This window comes from Panicum virgatum, chromosome 3N (assembly GCF_016808335.1).
Source record: "Panicum virgatum strain AP13 chromosome 3N, P.virgatum_v5, whole genome shotgun sequence".
In the NCBI taxonomy this organism is placed as follows: Eukaryota; Viridiplantae; Streptophyta; class Magnoliopsida; order Poales; family Poaceae; genus Panicum; species Panicum virgatum.
In genome coordinates, this window is record NC_053147.1 from 38,447,079 (window position 1) to 38,464,877 (window position 17,799).

At 37.2% G+C, this 17,799-nt stretch overlaps 1 protein-coding gene across 2 annotated transcripts; it reads right to left on the reverse strand.

The window, feature by feature from the left end:
* Positions 1–7,262: 7,262 nt before the first annotated feature.
* On the reverse strand, positions 7,263–16,242 carry LOC120665910 (replication protein A 70 kDa DNA-binding subunit A-like). Of its 2 annotated transcripts, none has more exons than XM_039945632.1 (13): positions 15,878–16,242; positions 15,229–15,272; positions 10,086–10,229; positions 9,684–9,957; positions 9,484–9,583; positions 9,177–9,395; positions 8,976–9,093; positions 8,736–8,893; positions 8,154–8,517; positions 7,948–8,054; positions 7,802–7,844; positions 7,661–7,721; positions 7,263–7,566 (listed from the first exon to the last, which is right to left on the reverse strand). In XM_039945632.1, exons 3-12 carry the CDS (start codon positions 10,227–10,229, stop codon positions 7,671–7,673), a joined length of 1,578 nt encoding a protein of 525 aa, XP_039801566.1. In that variant the 5' UTR covers positions 15,229–15,272; positions 15,878–16,242; the 3' UTR covers positions 7,263–7,566; positions 7,661–7,670. The 2 variants fall into 2 exon arrangements, with proteins under 2 accessions (XP_039801566.1, XP_039801565.1); XM_039945631.1 differs by having other exon boundaries at positions 7,263–7,562; positions 7,656–7,721; positions 15,878–16,239.
* Between the last annotated feature and the right edge of the window lie 1,557 nt (positions 16,243–17,799).

Below are 17,799 nucleotides of genomic sequence, written 5' to 3' on the forward strand. Positions count from 1 at the left end.
ACCTGTGGAAAAATTGCACACTTGTATGAGGATCTAGTCATTTCAAGAGATCTAAAGGAGATGCTGTAGTAGCATATCTAGAACCACCTTCTAATCCAACACCATTCTGCATAATAATCTTCATCTATGTTGCTCGTGCAATGATATCTGAATCTATGTGCCGATTTCTTACAATGCATATATGGTAGTTTTGAATAACATCAGGTACCTGCTCAAGACCTACTTCGTCAACCTGTAAAATAAAAAGGGTCACATCTGGCATACCCCTTATTTTATGTTTTTTTCATTCAATAAACAAGCTGAATACTTCACCGTCAGAACATATATATACTATTAATGGTCAAAGTACCACTCTAGAGTATTAAGATCTAGAATTTGCCCGCGGCTCATATGTAAGAAATTAAAATGAAAGGCAAGCTGAGTACGCATAAAAAAAACCATGTAAGCATGAAAAAAAGAGGAATCAATCCAGCAAAATCTTTGAAATACAAAAAATCGACCATGAGGAAATAAATCCCTTGGCTCTGTCAAGAGAGGAATACCGAACCCTAAAATGCATTTAGATAATTGAAATAACATTTTTAAGGGCATGTAGAAAATAAAGATGCCATCAAAGAACAGAATATTCCTTCAGCTGATAAGCTGAAGTTGTTAACTTGACAAGGTGAAATCTACTACAAAGAGGATGGAGAGGGCACTAACAGTTGGTACTGCCACTACTTCGGCAGAGAAGAATCAATTCACCATCAGTTTTCCAAATGTCCAATGGTTTGTATTTGGAGCACAACTACAATGGGAAGTTACTTTGGTACTCAGAACAGCAGATGCTCTGATATGCCGGTATCTGCTCTGGTACTGAAATGGGGAAGCACAACATGCTCTGTTTGGGTTCTTTTAATTGATGCCTGGCCATCACATGGTTGCTCTCATGGTTAAACTATACTATATTGGAAGGTCCAACAAGACAACAGAGTCATCACAGAATTTCCTGCCATGCCGTATGCTACAGGAGGCAATAATATTCGATTTCTCTGTGCGCTGCTAAGTGAGCTTTAAATTATGTTACGTTAAACCTTTCTTAGAAACAATAATTAATCGAAATAAATAAATCATGCATCTTGGAGTTGTAACACTTAATTGATGATATGCTTGGATACATGCATTCTCAAATGTAACTAACATCTCAGTTAACTGACCTGGATAAATGGATACTTGTGTAAATACTCCCTGGTATAGACAGTGGAAGCGGGCCAGTAATGGCCACAGAATAGCACCCTGGTAACCGTGCGGCCGCCGCAGCCATTGCTTCCCATTGGATCAACCATTTCAGCAACTAACCTTCAAAACGAAAGAGAGCAATCCTATTGTGAGGGAGAGAACGTACACAAATCAATACGAAAGGCATGCAGACGAGCAACGAATAAAATGGAGATGTAGAGTCTCTATCCAAATTAAACCCGATGGACCGGGCTCACGCCCACGAACGTTCTGGTAAGATCTTCTCGATAGCTGCTAGAGGTCCTAGAACACGCTAGCTTTTCATCTGAAAACACGCGTGCACTAGAATCAAATATAGTCCTAGCCTACAACACTTGACTGAAAGGATCTGAAGAAACGTACGCGGATGATTTGTAGGCTAGGACAACCGTACCTGATCATCGGTCATTATTTTCCCCAGCTTTCCATCACTAGCCCTACCCTCTCGCGGTTGCAAAGCGTCAGGGCCTCAGGGGTGAGATCAAGGAGCGAGGTGGCCGTACCTGCTTGCCGGAGGAGGGGTGAATTCCCGCGCGCGTCTCCGATCAGGGGTCCTGGCGGCGCTGCGGTGCCGGCCGTGCGACAGGCGCCAGAGTCGGATCGGGTTAGTCAGAGTCTGATGGTATGGCTGCTGATCGTGTTCTTGTGCCATACATACAGTGTATTTATATATGTAGCACAAATCGGCGAATCGGATTGACTGGGTCGTGACAATTCAGCTGCTGGGCTACATTCCTGTTTGGCGATTGGGTAGAAAGGGCTCTTCAGTTGTAGGGCCATCGTGACAAGGCATTTTGGGCCTGAAGAATATTACTAGTAAAGCAATCCTGTCCTGTTGTCCCGTCCTTTTAAGCTGTGACGGGGCTGTTTCTTTTCTTTATTCTGGTTTTCCTCCACGTGACTTCAGCCCGGTTCGATTTTGCTTGGGCTTGGGCTCACCCTTTTCTCTTTTCTTTTCTGAGCCCAGATTAATTACATCGAGAGCTCCCTAAACGAATTTCCTATCAATCTTCCGCATGAAGTTAGCAGGCTTACACCCTCTGTCTACACACAATTTCGTAGAGAAGCTCATTGGGGAGCTGAAACAGATCAGCCCCGGAAAACGATATATATCGGGCGCGTTACAATCCTGGAATCCATTGCCTGAAAGAGTGATTGGATCTTTCTTAATCCTATTTGGCCCAATAGTATTTGCATGCAACTATTTAATCTCCTTTCGTACTATACTATGCGCACTTTACTTCTCTTTTCTTGTGAACATGCATACGAATCGGTTGGCCGGGCATGCAGCATGCACATGCATGCATGTCTGTACATTATCTTCTCTTTTCCCTTGCACATGCATGTGAATCAGTTGACCTTAACATAAAGCAGAAACATGCATGTATGCAATGAGTATCTTATCTTCTCTTATTTTATTATTATTTATTTTCTTCCATTTTTCCTTTTCTTTCTAATGTCCTCGTAAATATTTCTTTACTACTATATAATCTGTTTTTCCTTTCTTCTTGTTTATTTTTATTTTGCCCTTTATTTTCTTTCTACTGTAAACCAGTGCAATTGTTCTAAATACACTAATATTTGATGTATTTTTTGTTTTTGATTTCCCCCTTATTCCATATCTAATGTTTTTTCTTTTATTCTCTAATTTTATATCCCACACTCTTTTTATCTATTCTTTCTCTACCAATTCTCTTTTTAATATTTTTACTTTATATTCTTCCCTTACTCCTTATTGTTGTATATATCTATTTACTTTTTTAAAATAATATTATTTGTCTACTATTCATAACATAATTGTTCGAGGTGCATATTTATTTTTACATTTTGTAGATTAAATTATTCAGCCATGTTGATTCGTTTGTTTGCGATATTCATTTTTCGTTATTTATCCCGCACAATTAAATGTTCGAGATGTTTAATATTTTATTTGTTGCACATTATTGTTTGTTCGTTATGTTTAATTTTTTGTTCGTAAAAATTATTTGTTCGCATTGTTAAAATATTTATTCCCAGTAGCTGAAACTAATTATTTAGTATTAAAAAATATTTTATAAAAATATTGTGCAAATAGACAAGTGTGATTTTGATTTGATGATCTCACTGAAAGAAATATTATGGTGAAATCAAAATATAATTTAGATACTTGGTTTGGAATTTATAACTTTTTTATGTTGAAAGTCTCTTGCTTGTGGAGTCACAATTTTATATTTCTTACTTTGCTACATGTCGTTTTTGCTGGAATATGCACATGTTACCTATGGTAATAATTACCGTATAGTTGATAGACTTTTCTACCATGGAATACGTTGCATATGGTAATGATTACCCTATAGTTGATAGACTTTTTATATCAAAAAATATGTTGCATGCGTAAATATCCCATGTAGACTCACTACCCCGAACCGTAATTGCCTTGGCGGCCAAATACCGCCAAGGAAAATACCAAAACCGCCAAGGAAATGATCCTGGGCGGCCGGCCACCGAGCAAAGTCCGCCAAGAATAGAGCGCTCGGCGGCCGGTCGCCAAGATTTATTTACTTGGCGGTTTGGTCGCCAAGAAAAGTAGAGCACCATTAAAATTGTCAAAGCGCCAAGAAAACATATCACCGGCCAAGGATATAATTTTATTTGGCAGTTGATGGCCACCAAGAAAAGGTATTAACTTGGCGGCCTTCAACTGCCAAGAACATGGCAGCTGATGGCCGCCAAGGAAGGGTATTTACTTGGCATTGAAATCATAATTTTCTTGGCCGCCAACTGCCAAGAAAACACATACTATTAAATTTAAAAATATATTATCAGGTAATAGCTATACAATATTGTTTGGGTTCATAGGTGAATTCAAATTGCATTCATCAAGCATTCAACCCAACTCAAGTTCCGGTGATCAAGGTAGTGACCAGCAACTTATCATCATTCTTTCAAAAAATATTACAGGAACAAAATACGGCACAAGTACATTGACTTTGATGCAGCAACTTTACTAAAGAGAAATATTCATAAATACTCCAATAGACTATGCAGTTGTTACAATCAACTCAGTTGAAAAAACTATTAAATCAAACAAACAGGACTTGATCTAGTCAACAATTAACACAAAGGTAATAAAGATCCTTCACCATTGCATACAAAAGGAATAAGCTAACTAGAAAGGGAAGTTGCATGTGAGCTCCCATGCTGCTCCAAGTTGCTCTCAAACCATCGCCTCTCTAACCTATAAAAACAAATCATTAGATAGGTGAAATTAGAACGATTAGGTGGAAGCATGTAGGTGAAAAGGAAGAAGTGATTACCTCACAATTATGCCTTTTGATATAATAATTGCATAATCATCATACATATTCATAATGCTCAGTTCAACTTCTGCAATTTGAAATTTTGCAATTTTAGTGCTAAAGCAATAGACTACTAGCATGCTGTTATTATTCAAAGTTATATTTTTATTTGGCAATTTTGAAACTTGCAATTGCTTAATACTTGTACTATCCATTTGTAGAACATAATTAGAGTAAAACCTAAGTTGTCAAATTGGGCATTGTCCTAACACAATTTATCCATGCCATTTTGATAAAGCTAGAATCGGTAAAAAGTAAAAACAATCAAAATAGGCTTATCTCACACAGTCACATATTTCTTTACGAAAAATATTACCGGAAAAAGTTCTGAACCTTTGCAAGGAAGCTAGTTAATTGTGTCTCAAGGTGGGTCAATCGGTATGTAAAACTCACACACAAGAGAGATAATTATTGGAGGCATTTACTGCAACAGGTTACCTACATATATGCAGATCTCTTGTGTTGACGTAGTGGAGAACAGACTGGCGGCATGCAGCAAGTAGATCTGTACACCGAATTGAAACAAGATGAATCACAAATCCAACATCTACCCAACACATATCACTAAAACATGTTTCAAATCTCAAGAAGAGTGGAGCAGGTGAGGGGCCTCCGGATGTAGTAAGAGCAAGAGCAGATGACAAGCACGCCGAGCACCGCCACTAGCTAGCTGTGTGCCGAGCTGAAGTGGGAGCGGCACTGCGGGGCTGCGTGAGGAGCCGCGTTGTGCACCATCGCTAACTTTGCGGCGACGCGCTGCGCAGGAGCGGTCGTGGCCTAGATGCAGGAGGGTGAGACAGAGGAAGAGGAGAGGGAGCAGAATGGTGGAGGAGCATGGAGGAGATAAGTCTGAGCATGTGACCTGGGATGCCCGGTGGATTCCAAAAGATAGATAAGTTGAAAATTCAATTTTTCACCAAACCATTCGGCAGGAGTTTCCCTGCCAATTTTTTCAGCATACAAGGATGACTTAACAATCGTTTCCTTGACTACCAACTGCCAAGTTAATGCATTTTTTTCTTGGCGGTCCAACGAAGCCGCCAAGTAAACCCACCCTTTTCTTGGCGGCCTAACAAAACCGCCAAGGTAGATATATTCTTTTGGCTGTTTACTAACACTGCCAAGAAAACTATATTTTTCTTGACGGTTTAATTTTGGCTGCCAAGGAAATCCTCAGCCGCCAAGGTAAATCCAGTTTGGTGTAGTGACTGTTGGGCTGATAGCCCATCAAATATTATTGATGGAGGATTCTTCAAGCTTTCGGGGGCGGAGGAAATAATCACGCTGTAGGAAAAAAAACTTAACTTAGATCTTAACTAATCCAGGATCTAGCACCTAATACATCATGAGCACAACTAAAACTTGAGTAAGGTGTAGATCTAAACCAGAAATAAGCAGAGCCGAGGGCGTAGCTGATCCTCCGATCATGTTAGTCGGCGATGTGGGCGAAGTAGTTGTTCTCGCCGAAGTCGTTGTAGTTGTACGTGGCGGATAGCGCCGCCCTTCTGGCCTCCACCGACACTGTCTAGGAATGGCGGTGGTGACTGGCGGTGACCTTCAGGGGACACCAGCGCCACTAGTGATCGGGCGGTAGTAAAAAGGGGCTTAGGGTTTACTTTGGCTAGGTTTTCACCTCACAACCATGGGCTGGTTGGGCCCCGATCAGGGCACTAAATGGGCCTCCTTTTTGGAGTTCTTATCCTTCTTTTCCCATTCTCTTATTTTCTATATTTTCGGCGTTTTTTACCACAAAAAATTCCACCACATGCTTCAGGTGATGGTCGGTGCAAACGTCACCTGAAGCGACGCGTAATCGCGCCTGCTCAGCCCTACCTAGGCGTAGAAGGAGAGTGCAAATGCAAGCACCGCTAGATGGATTCCCCCACCAGAAGGCATGGCCAAGATCAATGTTGATGCTGCCATCATCTGCTGTCACCATAGAAAGTATGGCCAATTTGGAAGCTCTAGCTTGTATTGAGGGGATCTCTCTGGCAAACGATCTTCTTCACAGAGTCAGATTGGCGAGCTACTAGGCCAATGTCGTCAGGAGTCTTAAGGACCACACGACGGAACTTATGGACACGTCGTCAAGGAAATCAAAGCAAGGAAGGCCGACTTCCAAGCTTTTGAATTCGTCCATGATGTCGGGATGCAAATTTTGAAGCGCATAGACTAGCGAGGAACTCTATTGGCGAAAGGTCTAGTAGACATGTTTGGTTCCTAGAGCCGCCTAATGGCATTTGTACTCGCATCAGTGCTAGCCCTTTCTAGGAAGTGCTTGTAATCTAAAAAAAAGCAGGCTTACAAATGTCCTGGTGCTTGAGATCCGTCCGTGGCGCAGTGGATGGATGGATAGTTAAGAAGCGATATATACATACAAGTATATATACAAATAAACCTCATCCATCAAGTCAACCATACGCATATACCTAATTGTTGGGAGAATGACCCAACCCAGTGTGTTTGGCTTCGCAAAGAATGATGTGCAGGGTCATACCAGGGGATCGATCCCTGGAACTCCTGCTTCGAAGGCAAACCGCTAACCAGTTGAGCCACTTCGGCTTTCTTGATACATGCTGCTTTACACTGCCTCATAAATACACTAGAACGTTGCGCGGCGATGCCGCGCAGAAATATACCCGCATCCAGCATCTAAGTAGAAAGCAATAATCGCACAAAGGAATACGTAGCATATGTATAGTCTTCCATATTTCAGGTTTGCACATTACTCATAGCAGTGACATATTCTAACAGGACTTGTGTCTTTTTGTTTCACATGGCACAAGTTCTGTAGAATTTAGATCAGAGGACATATTTAGGCTTTACAAAATAGTTAGCTGCCATTTTTGGTGACATATGATCGTCTCATTAAAAAGTCGAAAGCACCATTAAATAGCATTAGGCTGTGTTTTCTGCCCAAAATAGAAGCTTCACAAAAGTGAGTCTGTTCAAAAGAGAGATTTGTTCCTGTTCCAAAAGCAGCAATAATAATGTGTAAGTAAATTTGGAGTTTTGCACAGTAGCATTAATATTTGACTTGAAGATATGATGTGGATTTACCTGTAAAAAAAGAGGTCACCGTCTTTGCCTCTTCGATAGCGTAGGAAGGTTCTGACTTTCTTCAACCTATTATTTGTGAATAAATTAGCATTGTTTTTGGGTATGAAATCTCTTGGCAATAATAATTTATTTTAATAGAATATTACCGTGTCATTAGAAATTTCCCTTTTTGTACCCAAATTTGTATCCCTGATATTTTTATTATAATTGGTTAGAAATTGGTGCAACAAAACAGTATGATTATAAGGGAAAAAATATGGGGAAATATGATGGTATGAAGAAACAATTATACTTATTATGCTGCTGAGCTTCCTTTGGTTTATTGTCTATTGCGTGCTGATATTGCAGTCTTGATGGATCATCATTGATAGGTCCTTGCTGCTGAATTTTTCTTTGGATCTGCATGTTTTGTATAAAAAATGCATTTGATTAGTGTTATATTAAGGGAAGGAATAAATGAAAACTTGGTGTATTATTGTTCTAGTTACAGAGTTATACCTTTTTTGGTTCCATTGGGTTTAGTGATGGTAAGCTACTTTGAACAGCTTGGGAAGAACTAATTACAGCAAGATGAGTGGTCTTTTGAAATATTGGTATGCTAGCTTGCTTCCCAAATTGCTCTTTTATGTAGATGACATCATAAGATGGTTCATCACTGCTCATGCTTTTTTTAGCTGATATCTTGACAATGAAGGTGTATCTTTGACCAATTAGATTTGATATTTCAGGTGGAGTATCAAATTTTCCATGCATACTTTGTAACCTTTGCAGGGGTTTCCCAATAAGCTGTTGCGCTTTTTGATCAAACAAAACAAACTCAAGCTCATATGTTTCATCAGCTGCCATGAAACAGACTTTGTATCTGTATTTTAAAATATGAATGGAAGTTATTGAGGCATAATGAAATTGAAGCTAATGTCAAGTTGCTGGTTTATATTCAGTGATCTATTTAAAACAATAGTTTGCTGAAAAGAAGATAGATAAATTAAAATATTTTCTACATATTGTACATTAAGTAAAGAAAGGCTAATGATATGTGACCAAGTGTGAGTTATCCATGACTAAGAATGTTAATTGTACCTGTCCTCTGCATCAGTGCAGGGGCATGTGGCTTTGGAGCATTTGTAAGTCGAATTACGGTAGTAGGATCTCGAGCTACAAATCTTGCATGTTGTATAGTACCAAGCTTGATTTGGAGACAACTTTGTGATAGTGACAGTGCATTGGAATCTTTTGTTCTACAAAATCAAAAAAAAAGTTATTTTTCTTCGTGTGTAGGAGATGTGAAGGAATAGGTGGATAAATAATTCTTATGGCTACCATCTCTTCAAAAGGATCTATGTCTTTTAGTTGAAGAACTGTTTTTGGTTCAACATGCTGCCCAGATTTGTTATCGATAAGTTCAATTTTCTCCACTGCATCCACTTCTGATGGTAACCTGAAATTGCATAACTTACAGTACATATATCGTGTATATAAATTACCATAAAAATTGTATGATTTGGATATGGAGATATGTACATGTTATAGTAGTCTTGGATAGCAGGTATCGTGAAATCATTGATGTACCATCGACAGGCAGATGATCCTGTGAGATATGATGGCTGTCCTGTTACTCCTTTCATTAGGGTACCAACAAAGATAGCTATAACAGCAGTTTCTTGGCCGAGATCATAAATTTTATCTCCATCAAATTTTGTTGCTCTTTCACCAGCTAGTGATAAATTGATTGTCATGCCACTGGAGATATTTTAAAAAGCATATTACTACTGAACTGTATTAAAAGGTATAGCTATATAGATATTAAAGGTAAGTATAATCAATTTACCTTATATCTCGTAGAGTAATTGTCCGTCGCATTTGCGTTTCTGCAGCTGAAGTGTGAAAATTTGCCACATTTGATACTGCTACAATCTGTCCAATGACATCTGGGTACATTGAAAGGAATTTAAAGTGTTTCTATATGTTATGTAATATGCAAAGTAACATATTTGTGAATTCCAGAAAATTTAGAGTCTTGTCATGTACCTAGAAATCTATCTTTCATGTTCTTGTGTTGCTCTAGTTCAGAGAAAGGAGTTAACATATATGTGATCTTGGGAAACATAGGTGGCTCTGGTTCTACTGCAGTAATTGTTGTCCTCCTATTGAGTTTTATCATATAATGATTTTGGACCACTTTATAACCAGGTTTTGCTTGTTCCACCACAAACTTCTTAATTATTACAACCTTCCCTTCTTGTAGGTGAGGTTTTAAAAAAGGGATTGAGTCTGGTGGTATTTCAACATAGATAGAAGTGCCCTGCAGAAATTGGAAAGGAAAACAAATAAGTAATAATTGTAATTTTGCACTCATTCTCAGTAAGCTAAGATATATGACAGGTCTACTTATTAACTAATCATTGGAGATATGCAAGAGTATAATATTACCTTTTGATCAATTATAACCAAATCCAGATGCTTGATCTGCCCATCATCTGAAGTCCCATGAAATTCCCATATTCTTGATATGCTTACGCATATAGTCCAGTGAAATTGTCCAGGTCTTATATCTGATAATAGATCAATAGCCATCTATATAGAAAAAAAAGTAAATTTGTTATATATATGTGAACACTTCATGGTATACTATATTTTTTGTTTCATCGGTACATGTACCATCTTCCTTTTCTATGAGAATTTTTAATCCATTTTTTGAAGTGATACGTGAGGCAGCAACATATAATTGTCCATGCATAAAAACTGGTTTTCTAAGGTATATACCCACATTGGATAATGTTTGACCTTGGCTTTTGTTTATAGTCATTGCATAGCATACTTTAATAGGAAATTGGCGTCGGTTTAGAACAAATGGCCATCTAGATCCTCTTGTAGTTAAATTTATACGCGGAATTGATACTTTATGGCCAATATTTGAACCAGTTATAATTAGTCCCTCAATTACATTATCTGCAAGATTTGTAACAATCAATCTTGTGCCATTGCATAAACCAATGCTTTGATTGATATTTCGTAGAAGCATGACAGGGACACCTATCTTAAGCATTATTTTGTGCTGTGGAAAATTATTTGCATTTAGAGAATTTAAGTATTCTACAGGATATAATATATTAGCATCGTTACAAGTGTCAAAGCATTTTGAGATAGAATCGGCACTGCAGTATTCTTTCTCTTCTCTAGGTACAAGTGTTAAAATGTAAGAATTGATATCTTCAGCTATCTCATTGGTTGGACTTAATATCGTTCTTTCTTTTAGATAAGAAGACAACAACAACAACAACATAGCCTTCTTTTAGATAAGAAGGATTTAGATAATTTTCTTTGAAGTTAGGATATATATTATCTACCAACGCATGAATTTTTGGCCCATCAGTAACTAATAATAAGCCATTTGGTATGCGAATCCATGTTGGTTCTTCGTCATTGTCATGCTTGGTTGCTATTAATTTACCGTCCCCTAGATTGAGCAACCAATCAGTAAATTTTTTTAATTCTTCTTGTTGTTCTTTAGATAGACATTTGTTCTGTAGTCGCATATTTTCTGTTAATTTAATTACCTTGACATCTTTCCATAGATAAGATTTTATAATTGTGGCATTAACTATTTGAGATCTTGTCCCATACTCTATTATAGGTAATATCTGACGTAGATATCCGCCAAGCACTACTACTTTACCACCAAATGGTATTGTATTTGCTTTGTTATTAGTTTGACTCATGATATCTCGTAGTGATCGATCCAATGCTTCAAAACATTGTTTATTTGTCATAATTGCTTCATCCCAGATTACTAATGATGTCTCTATTAGTAGTTCAGCGAGAATCGTTCCTCGTTTGATATCACATATAGATGTCTCATCAATGTCAAGTGGTATCTTAAATCTAGAATGAGCTGTTCTCCCATTTGGCAGCAATAGAGATGCAACTCCAGATGATGCTACTGCTAGAACAATCTTTTTTCGAGCTCTAAGATATGAAACAATGGTATTCCATAAGAATGTTTTTCCAGTTCCACCGTAACCTGATACAAAATAAAATCCTGGTTTGTTTTGTAACACTGATTCTACTATACTATTGAACGCATTTTTTTGTTCTGTATTCAGCTGTTGGTATAATATGTTGGCTTCTTCTTCTAATTTATCTAAATGCTTCGGTTTGGTAGATCGAACGTAGTTATTTGTATGCCATTGCGAGATAGTATATATTGTAAGTCATCTAGTAACATGTCACGTAGTTGATTGTCTATTATATGATGCTTAATTGGATGGTATTTTTGTTCCAGTACAAATTTGAAATCATCTGTCATCAATCGCCAATTTTTTTCAAAAAAATCTCTTTCGTTTTGTATATTGCAAAATAGTAACATAGTAACAAAAAGTTGCCTTAACTGAAATGATGAAGACCAAGTAGAAGCCTCTTTAAATGCTTGGTACCATTCATCGTCATTGTTTAAAAGGCCTCTTGCAGAACACGCATCTTTAAATGTGTTATAGACAACGCCATTATAAGTTTTAATATCATTAAAGCTTTTAGCTCCTTTGACCACCATTAGAAGCATTCGCAAGTAAAATCTTTCACCTTCAGTAGGGTTTACGTAATATAGACGACCAATTTTGAAGCCATGTTTTCTTTCATTCCATTTACGATTTTTTTGATCCCATGTCCATTTTGTTGGAAAGTCACAATAGGTTAATTCATGAGCATTTTCATATTGCTGATTTGCTGTAAACCATTCAGTTAGCATTGTTTTTTGAATTTTAGGATCTTTTAACAGTGTCTTGAGTTCAATGTCGCTTTTTAAAGTAACATTGTTCATCAATGGTAAGTGAACAGGTAAGCGTTCTACCGGGGGTGTATGATGATGAATTTCAAATCCAAATAATCTCCATAGCGCATCTTGCTCACATAGATATCTGCAGTCAAGATATTCCTTTATTTCATCTATTGTATCACTCTCTATGTTTTGAGGAGCATCCTCGCCTCTTTTTATGCGTTGAAATATAATCTTAGCTTTATCAGGTCCTTTGTGAACATATTTACATAAGTATTTTATTATTCTACTTTTATTGCAATATTCGACATTTATATGAGCCTGATATTTTTTTAGAAGAAATATATTATATGGTACAACCCATTTATTGTCGAGTTTATGGCCTTCTCTACAAACATAAACTCCAGTATTGCGATGTTTATATTTTGTAAATCCATTGTCATCAAATTTAGTTTCTTCTTCAAACTCTTTTGGGAAAAATTTAGAGCATTTTCCTTTTTTCATGCAAGGGCAATTTGGGTTCTTATCTCCACAGGGTCCATGTATCATATGTTCAGCTACAAGCACATATCCTAAAGGATCTTTATTTGGATCAGGGATTTCAGCTGAGATTAGATTATCAATTGTTTCATATGTAATGTTTATTTTATTTTTTGATAACCATACTAATATATGGGCATGAGGTAGGCCTCTCTTTTGAAATTCGATTGAATATAATATTGCATCAATTGGGCCAAAGACAATGGCACTTTCAATGTCATGCAATAATTCTTGAAGTTTCATATGAAATACACGCACTATTATATCTGGTCGGTCATTTGGTTGTTGCCCTTGTAGTAGCATTTGTAATATTTCTAGCCACTTGGGATTGCATGTAAATGTTATGAACAGATCTGGCGGGCCATACACACGGCATATAGCAATACCATCATGGTAGTTTTGTATCATGTATCGTCTGCTTCCTATATGACTACACGGTAAAAATACTCGCTTGCCAATCTCTTCGCCTTTCTGAACACCTTTTTCTATTGCATCTGTTATACCCTGTAAATATTCAACTCTTAATTTAGATTGATTTCTGGCAATAAATAAGAGCCTATCTTCATCTTCGCATGCTCGGGCATCGACTACTATTTGCTTCGATAGCCTTCCATAACATAGATAAGGATTAGGCATATTTGGTCTATAATGTATTTGGTACTTAAAATAATCATGCATTGTTAATCTTTTCTGTTTGCCATTATCATTGTTATAATATATATTGATTTGGTATCCTCTCTCTCCATATGGAAATAGTAATGGATATTGCAAAGCCATGTATGCAGGATGATATATTGAGATTTGTTGTAATCCATGTTTTTTGCTAGTTACTATGATATCGCGTTTATAATTTTCTATAGAGTAGTCGCCAACTATTAACATTGCTAATTCATCAGCTGAAGGCATTTCATACTGAATAGGATCATCTTTTCCGGCGCCAATAATGCGAACAGTGACATCTATTCCATTATATTGTTCAAGTAAATCTCGTGCTTTTCGAAAATTTTTTACTAATGGGTTATATTTATCGAGCATATTTCGTAGTTCTTCTATAATACAAAGATCTAAACTTGTATCGCTTGATTCTTCATGTGTTATTGCTTGTAGCCTATTATTTATTTCATTTTGTGTGTCAAAGATATATAATTCAACAAATTTTGGTATATTATTGGGTTGTGGTAATAATGATCCTATACGATGGTGTATTTGTCCATTGATACGGAATACGTAAGGACCATCACCTTGGTTGATACATTTATCTATATTGCCTCCCATAGATGTAAAAGAGAATAGACTATTGTATTGTCGTATCTTATCTAAGAAATGCTTTGACTTATTGTCACCGTTATATTTTAATAAGGTGGATAAAGGTTCAGGAGGTTCTTTAAATGGAGGAATTTTAATTTTTCCTTCTTTACAACATTGTGTATATATAATATTCTTGTCTCTATATCTTTGGTGTCTAATTCTTTCCTCGAACCAAAATATAGCTCCACAATATTTACAGACATTTGTTGCTATGCCATAATATGAACGCCTAGGATAAGATTCTTTTAAATGTTGTATATATTCTACAGAAAAATGAATCATTCCATGCGGTATAGATAAGTAGGCTAATTTTTTTTGCATATTTAAATTTCTTCGTCTTATTCTATTTTCTTTTGTATTATTAATCAGTATGTTAATATTTTGTTGACTTTCTATTGAAGATGTTGTTTCACATTTCATTCTTTTCAATTGTTTATTTGTGAATGAAGCAGACTCTGCATGTTCGTTGATACGTTTTCTTTCTTGCTTTTGTTCCAATTTAATTCTTTTTACATGTATTTTGGGTCTATCGATATTAAGATTACATTCTTGGCTTGTGCGTTCTCTTTTTCTAGCGTTACACATATTTTTGCAATTTTATATGTATCTATAAGTAGGCATATCAAAAGTTAGTACAATGTAAATTAACAAAAGGATACATCAAAATAGAAATAGATAGCTTTTACACAAACAAGTGTAAGGAAATTAAATAAAAGAATAAATAAGTTACATACAGTTTGAAAAATTAATCTCTCCTTATTTTATGTATGAAGGATCCATTTTGTTTCTAATATTTATCAGTACTATTATTTATAAGTGCCATGCAGCATGCACTATATTTCAGTTGTAGGCATAATTATAGAATATATCTTTTCAAATGCCTAAAAATAGATACAGGAAACAACTGAAATAAATTAAAAATGTTACTAACAATGGTATGAGTCAGAGTTATACCTTTTTATTATACTGAAAAGTCTATGCTTCCTTTGTTGATTCCCCTGTAGACAGCATCAGTATGAAGAACATTAGCATTTAATAAAACCCAAGTAAAATATTCTGTTTATCCAAATGGACTGAACCAATCTACTGAAGAGTTCTTTTTTTTATTGACAGTAATAGTAAAATTTGCAGAAGAAACGTGAAAATTAAAGGTGAAGCTTCAGATTGAAATCAGAATGATTAATTAAGACGAATAAAAGATGCAGGGAGTAAATTTGAAGTTGAGATTTAATACTTGGATATATGTAGCAAGGTATTTCAGCAAACTGATTTTTTGCATTAGATTACATATAATTATCCCTATTCACAATGAGGCATTTTAGCGAACACGTTGCGTGCAAGAACATATCTATCCTCAATCTACACATGAAATAATTATTGCTCTTCACAATGAGGTATTTTAGCGAATAGGTTGCGTGCAAGAATATATCTATGCTCAAAAGATCACATGAAAAAGTAATAGGATATAGCAGTGGTGCGATCCGCAACAAACAACTTGCGATTATAGAAATGGCAACGGTAGTGCGAAGCATGCCGTAAAGAGAAAACACAGATGTGATTCACAAATACACCAAGGTGAGGAGAAGAACCAGATGTGTAGTACCTTGTATAGAAGAAGACAGAATGAGCTGGTCCAAGACAGAGTTTCAAGGTTGGCCGGCGACTTCTAGATGAGCAGGTGGTTTTGTGAGGAGAAAGGTGGCTTTTGGGTAAAAGCTACGCCAGCTTTCAATATTTATTTACCTCTCTACCTCTGTAACTTTCGAGAGACGTCTTGGCCTTTCGGTAAGTGAAGAGTCATCTTTCTTATTTACTCCTACCGCTTTACCTCTCTACCTCTGTAGCTTTCACGTCTTGGCCTTTCGGTAACTGAAAAGTCATCTTGCTTATTTACTCCTATCGCTCCACCGATGGATGCTCATCCAACGGTTCAAAATTATGGGCTGATGTTATGATGACGTGGCGCAATAGTTTTTTGTTACCGCGACGCGGTTTCAGTTAGGAAAGATTGGCTTGTCACCTAATTGTACTATTTTTAATCACTTCGTTTTATTTACTAATATATGTTCGTGTCTAACAAAAACTGCTCGTAGCTGTCACTCAGGAAGAATGCACCCCCCCCCCCTTCGGTCTATCTTCGGAATTCCATAAATTAAGTTCCGACATCAGGCTTCAAGCTTCGGGTGCTATTTATTTTGTTGCCGTGTCTAGGGTGGCAAGAAGCTAGGCGTGTACCCTCCACCTTTGGTCTGCTTCAGGCATGAAACTAGTCGTAAGCCAAGAGTTTCAGGGCTTGAGCATTCAGCCTTCGAAGTTCTTATAAATTGGGCTTCGTCATCAGCATTCAGACAATTCTCGTAATTGGACTTCGGCATTCAACCTTTGGAAATCTTGTAATTGGGCTTCGTCAGTAGGTTTCAGAGTGTTTCCGTAGTTGAGCTTCGGCATTCAGCCTACAGAGTATTTGCGTAACTGGGCTTCGGCATTAGCCTTCCGGATCATTTTTCGCCCCTTCAAATTCAATTTTTCACCCTTCGGTGGTGATTCAGGGTTGGTTTCTAAGCTTCAGAATCAATTCGTCGTTTTTCTTTTCGTCGATTGAAACAAGCACCGTTGGCCCTTCTGGTCGTACAAAGCTGAAGCACGAATTTGGCTCCACCTTTGACCACTCATCGGCCACACAACCGAAGCCCAAAGATACTGCACGTTTCGCTATCTAAGCCTTCTACATTTGAGTGACATGCGAGAATGTGGCAGGGCTAGGTGCAGCTCGTTATTCAGGGCCAGAATTATCTCAACATCATTGGCCTTCGGTCAGTGTTAAAGTGCAGCTTCAGCACCTATTCGGAGCCATTTATTGGTCTTCGGCTGCACTACCATATTGGGCTCCAGATCTCAATCGAGTTGTTGCTTTGATCAAAGAAATTAAACCGAAGAGGGCCAGCAGGATGTGCTTCGGTGCGGGAGAGGCCCATCTTGTATATTGATTGGCTTCGGAATTCACTTGCAGCACACTGTTTGGCTTCGGACCGGTCTTCGGAATTCGCACACTGTTGGGCTTCCGAATTTGGGTGGTTCATTTCATCATGGACCCTTTGTTTTCAATTATCAATTATAGATATACAAGCAGCAGCAGGAGGCGAATTGGCTTGTAGTCCAATGATAGGACGGTCCAGTGGGACGATACTCAGGGTTTTCCTGGTGCTTACACCTTTTTCCTAGGTTTTCCTAGGATTTTTTTTAAAAAAAGCAGCAGCAGTTCAATATATGTTTCCTAGGTTTTCCTAGGATTTTTTTTAAAAAAAAAAGCAGCAGCAGTTCAATATATGTTTAGTTGAACTATTTGTTTATAAATTGATACTAGCAGAGACGCACGTGATTGCCGCACATGTTAAAAAAAACTACTGATCACATATGCTATATTCATAGAACACATGTGATAGTATCAACTGTATAATCAACATTTTCCCCATATAGTTTGAGATTTTAATATCTCGTTGCTTATAGTATTATTGCTAGGCATAT

Coding starts and splice junctions, on each gene's coding strand:
- LOC120665910 (XM_039945632.1), bottom strand. CDS start 10,229: ATGGCTATTGATCTATTATCAGATATAAGACCTGGACAATTTCACTGG. Junction 9,958..10,085: donor TGGTTATAATTGATCAAAAG/GTAATATTATAC, acceptor CAATTTCTGCAG/GGCACTTCTATCTATGTTGA. Junction 9,396..9,483: donor ATTACTCTACGAGATATAAG/GTAAATTGATTA, acceptor AAATATCTCCAG/TGGCATGACAATCAATTTAT.